Below are 4,790 nucleotides of genomic sequence, written 5' to 3'. Positions count from 1 at the left end.
CCCCGTCCCTCCACTGTTTGCAGAATCGGAGGCGGAAAAGAAACGCGCTGGCTGCCCCCTTCGGAGCTTGAGGCCAGGGCCCATCCCCCGCGCGTCTCCCGGGCTGCGGGACGCGGGGGGCTGCCGGGTGCGCTTGGCTGTGGCAGGGCGCGTTGGAGACTTTATTGCGATGGGAAGATAAGAGGGGCGGGGGCGGGGTCCGGGGGGCCGAGGCGGCCGCACTTTAATTAAAACGGAAATTGCGGCCCCTGCCCGCGTGGGGACCGGAGGGTTCCAAGCCGCACCATAGCTGGGATCATCGCTCCAGGACCCCCACCCCCACCCCTACCCCCGCCACACCCCGGCTGCCCCCTCCCGCCAGGCCCTGCCGGACCCGGCGCAGTCTTTTCCTCCCTGTCACCCACTGTCGCCTCGGGAGGGGATCGGTGCCCCCGAAGCGCAAAGCCTGACGCGCCCCCCTTCCCCGCCCCCCCATCTCCCACCGCCCAGTCCCCGGCAGCGATGAGACAGAGCGGCGCCTCCCAGCCCCTGCTGATCAACATGTACCTGCCAGGTACCAGGGACCAGCCGAAGGCTGGAGGCACCAGGACCCTGGGCGGGAAGTCTAGGCTAGGGCTTGGGGAAGGGGATTGTGGGGTCCAGACGAAAAGGATGCGATCTGGACACTCGGATTGCAGGGTGGGGGACCGATTGCAATTTAGGACATGCAAGGAACCTTAAAGATAGAGAACTCTGCGGTTTCGGTGTGGGTCTAGAGGATTCGAAGTGAGCCGATTGAGAGCCTAGGAGGATGAGACCGGGGTTCAGGGGCCCAGAAAAGCCTGGTGGGGTAGCAGAGGTCTTCCATGTGGTGGAGGACTCTGTGCTCTAGCCATGCGAGGACGCAGGGAGTCGCCCCTGTGCCCTCAAGGCTCCTCACCTTGGTCCTCCAAACGTTCGCACCCGCGAGGCCCTCAAGCGCCCTCCTCTTCTCTTCGAGGGGCTCCGCTCGCCCAAGCTCAGTTGGCGCAATCCCCGCTCGGCTTTATAAGGCTCCAGCCGGCCCCTTCGGAAAACGGATTTCCTTTTTCCTGGACGCGTTTCCTGACTTGGGCGCTACGGAGGGGCTCTGCGCGGCACGCGCCGGGGCCGGGCTCCCGGAGGAGGAGCTGGGTGGCCCGGGCCCCCAGAACACTAGAGACCCTGGAGACTTGGCCCCGGGCCCTTTCGGTCAAGTCCACAACTTCCGCCTGGGTCCGCCTGACTCTTTTCTTCTGCTATCGCAGATCCCGTCGGAGACGGTCTCTTCAAGGAAGGGAAGAGCCCGAGCTGGGGGCCTTTGAGCCCTGCGGTGCAAAAAGGTGAGCTGGCCAGTGCACTGGGCAGTTGGAGTGAATACTGGGCAGTGAATGGGGGCTCGGCATGGACCCCAAGAGAACGGCTGCTACTGCCACCGGACAGGGTGGGAGCGATGTGGATTTTGGGTTCTGTAAAGTTTGGAGTCCTGGACTGAATGTAAGGAAGCCTTTGGGGAGACATTCCTTTGGCCTTTGGCTTTTTCATTTTCTAAATCCTAGGACTGTTTGTAAGCCATGGCAAGTGGAAAGTATCCTGGCCGCTCAGATCTTTTTCTGTTGCATATAGTTTTCCAGGTTTGGGGACCCGGCCTGAGGGCCTGAGGGCTGCTATCAGCAGCAGGAGGGCAAGCCTGGAGCACAGCCTGGCAAGGTGACCCAGAGAATTACTTCACCTCCAGGCTGGGCTGCTGGTATCCAAAACCCTGCTGGTGCTTCCTGCTTTACCGGCATCTCTGCAGGTCAAGTCTGGGGGTGCAATTGTGGTTGACTCCCATTTTTGCCTGTTGGCGCTGCCCCACCACTAAAATACCTAGTTGAGGCTGGTCCTCCAAGCAACTTCTCTCCCCTGCCCCACCCACCCATCAGCATTCTAGATCTCACCAAGTTACAGCACCTACAGAATGGAGGTTGGCAGCCTCTTTTTCCCCCAAGGAAGGGGACATTACTGCCCAACAGGGACTAGTTTCCAAATCTCTGGTGTTGCTCAGCAATTGGTGCCAGGTGCACATTTTAACCCAAACCTTCCATTGCTTCCGATCCCCAAACTCAATGCCACACCCAGAGCCAGGTATCTCCTTGCTGGATTGACATGGAGGGACTGGGGTTGAAGCTGCAGGTGAAGGAAGCCCCGGGGATCAAAGCAAGTGGTTGAAAAGGAGGAGAGGTTCACCAGGCTGGATTTGAGGCAATAATCAAACAAATTTGAGGAAAATCCGTTTTATTCTAAAAGGGAGCAGGATTTTTTATTTATTTATTTTGAATTGTAGTTGGACACAATATCTTTATTTCACTTATTTATTTTTATGTGGTGCTGAGGATCAAACCCAGGGTCTCCCACATGCAAGGGGAGTGCTCTACCGCTGAGCCACAACCCCAGCCCACCCTTTTTTTAAAATTTATTTATTTTGAATTGTAGTTGGACACAATATCTTTATTGGGAGCAGGATTTGTAACAAGATTTTTCAAGTTTGAGGCCCCAAGACAGAGAAGGAAATTCTGGAGAATTTCAGGGAAAACCTTCTGGCCACTTCCTAGACCCGGAAATCTGGAGACAACTTGACCAAGAATGGGAGGACTCTGGGGCCTAGTACAACAGCTTTTCTGTCCTATCTCCCCTCCCCAGAGCTATCCCTGAGGCCCTAGGGGATTATGGCACCTTCCCACACAGGGAGTCCCGCCTGATACGAAAAAGGAGACCCAAGGGTGAGCACTGCCAGCACAGAGCTTTGCTTACCTAAAGGGGGCTGGGATAGGCAGCCTTAGAGTCTGCCCCTCCTCTCAAGTATACAAGATTTATGTCCTCATTACTGCCTGACACGGTGTCTCAAGGAAGCCCACCACAACACCTCAGGCCGGGTCTGATCGTATGCCTTTGGGTGGTGGGCACTGGTGTATGGTTGGGCCGTGAACAGTAGTGGCTGGGGTCATCCTGTTGGCCCTTCCCTCTGAATCTCTGGACGTAGCACAACTGAGATGCTGCAGTCCACCCAGCAGGGCTGCCCGGTGTGGTTGTGTAGGCTCTGCCCTGACCAGCTGAGGAGGAAATGATATCTGGCCCTTGCTCGCCTTATAAGGCTAAGGGCCTTGGTTCACCCTTGCCCCCCAAAGGAGGAGAAGGGTCTTCCCCTCTCTTTCCTCTCCCAAACCACCCGCCTAGGGGGCTACACCTCCTGAGTAAAAGCTGTGTTTCCATTGTGGCAAAAGCGCTACAGCCGCTGGAGACCATCGGCCCTTCCCTGACCAGTCGCTCTGGCAGCACGCGACAGCACCGCTGGACACGACCTTTCTCCCCGACTCTGGGTCCCCCCCCCAGTTGGACTGGCTTCCCCCCATCTTTTCCCTAATTCCAGCCTTCCCCTCTACCCCGGGGCTGACCGTCCCCTTCTCCACAGGCAGCGGGCAGATTCAGCTGTGGCAGTTTCTGCTGGAGCTGCTGGCCGACCGCGCGAACGCCGGCTGCATCGCGTGGGAGGGCGGCCACGGCGAGTTCAAGCTCACAGACCCCGACGAGGTGGCGCGGCGCTGGGGCGAGCGGAAGAGCAAGCCTAACATGAACTACGACAAGCTGAGCCGCGCCCTGCGCTACTACTACGACAAGAACATCATGAGCAAGGTGCACGGCAAGCGCTACGCTTACCGCTTCGACTTCCAGGGCCTGGCGCAGGCCTGCCAGCCGCCACCCGCTCACGCTCACGCCGCCGCCGCCGCCGCCGCGGCCGCCGCCGCCGCCCAGGACGGCGCGCTCTACAAGCTGCCCGCAGGCCTCGCCCCGCTGCCCTTCCCCGGCCTCTCCAAACTCAACCTCATGGCCGCCTCGGCCGGCGTCGCGCCCGCCGGATTCTCCTACTGGCCCGGCCCGAACCCGGCTGCCACCGCCGCAGCCACCGCCGCGCTCTACCCCAGTCCCGGCTTACAACCTCCACCGGGGCCCTTCGGCGCGGTGGCCGCAGCCTCGCATTTGGGAGGCCATTACCACTAGACGGGGCGGCGGGGTGCTGCGCAGCCTCTCCCACTCGCCCAGAGCCTTGCCCAGACCTGTCCACAGCCCGAAGAGGGAGCCCGGAGCTTTCCCCGACGCTCCTTGAACCAGATTTTACTCCACCTGCAGCACCAGCTCCGGGCTGGGGGAAGGATTCCGAAGCCTCCTCGTCCTCCTTAAATGATAGATTTGCCCCTCCTCACCCCTTGTCCCCGACTGTGACCCTCCTTTTAATTTTTCTCTTCTAGGTCTCTAGATCCTAAAAAGCTTGAGCCCCTTGTCTTTTTCTCTCCTCTACCAGCACCTCTGGTTCCTAGAAGCCCCCTTCATCACCACCCCCCTTTTAAGTTCCAAATCTTCTGTTTTTCTCTTCCCCACGGAGCTGCCTCATCCCAGCACCTGGAGGCCTTTTACATTCCTTCTTCCCCAACCCGGGCAAAAAGGTTGGTAAAGTCCACTATCCCCAAGACTTGTGGTTCCCGTTCATTCTGAGCCCACATCTGGCTGAAGGGGGCCCAGTGTGTTTCTATTTCCTTCCAGCCTCCATTAAAGCTCCCAAGCTCCCTGCTGCCTCCTTTCTCTGTTCTTTGCTCCACCAGGACCCTTCAATCAGGGGGAAAGAAGGGAGAGGTTCAGCCCAGGCCAGAGCAGAAAGGCCTCCAATGAAGAGCTCAGCAGCCTGGGTGCTGCTGACTGGGAGCGAGGAGCTGCCGGGTGGTGGGCCCTTTCTGCACCCTCCACCTCTCACCCTGCTT

The 4,790-nt window shown here is 59.1% G+C and overlaps 1 protein-coding gene across 1 annotated transcript; it reads left to right on the top strand.

Moving 5' to 3' along the window:
* Window positions 1-501: 501 nt before the first annotated feature.
* Window positions 502-4,035, top strand: FEV (FEV transcription factor, ETS family member; the record flags this gene model as incomplete). The annotated part of the gene is made up of 3 exons (XM_081262049.1): window positions 502-553; window positions 1,266-1,340; window positions 3,449-4,035. The coding sequence occupies 3 exons, from the start codon at window positions 502-504 to the stop codon at window positions 4,033-4,035; spliced, it is 714 nt and encodes a 237-aa protein (XP_081118175.1).
* Window positions 4,036-4,790: the final 755 nt, after the last annotated feature.

The sequence above is a fragment of the Spermophilus citellus genome (genome assembly GCF_964194105.1).
Source record: "Spermophilus citellus genome assembly, chromosome: 11".
Classification (NCBI taxonomy): Eukaryota; Metazoa; Chordata; class Mammalia; order Rodentia; family Sciuridae; genus Spermophilus; species Spermophilus citellus.
This window is presented reverse-complemented; position numbering and strand designations above follow the sequence as displayed.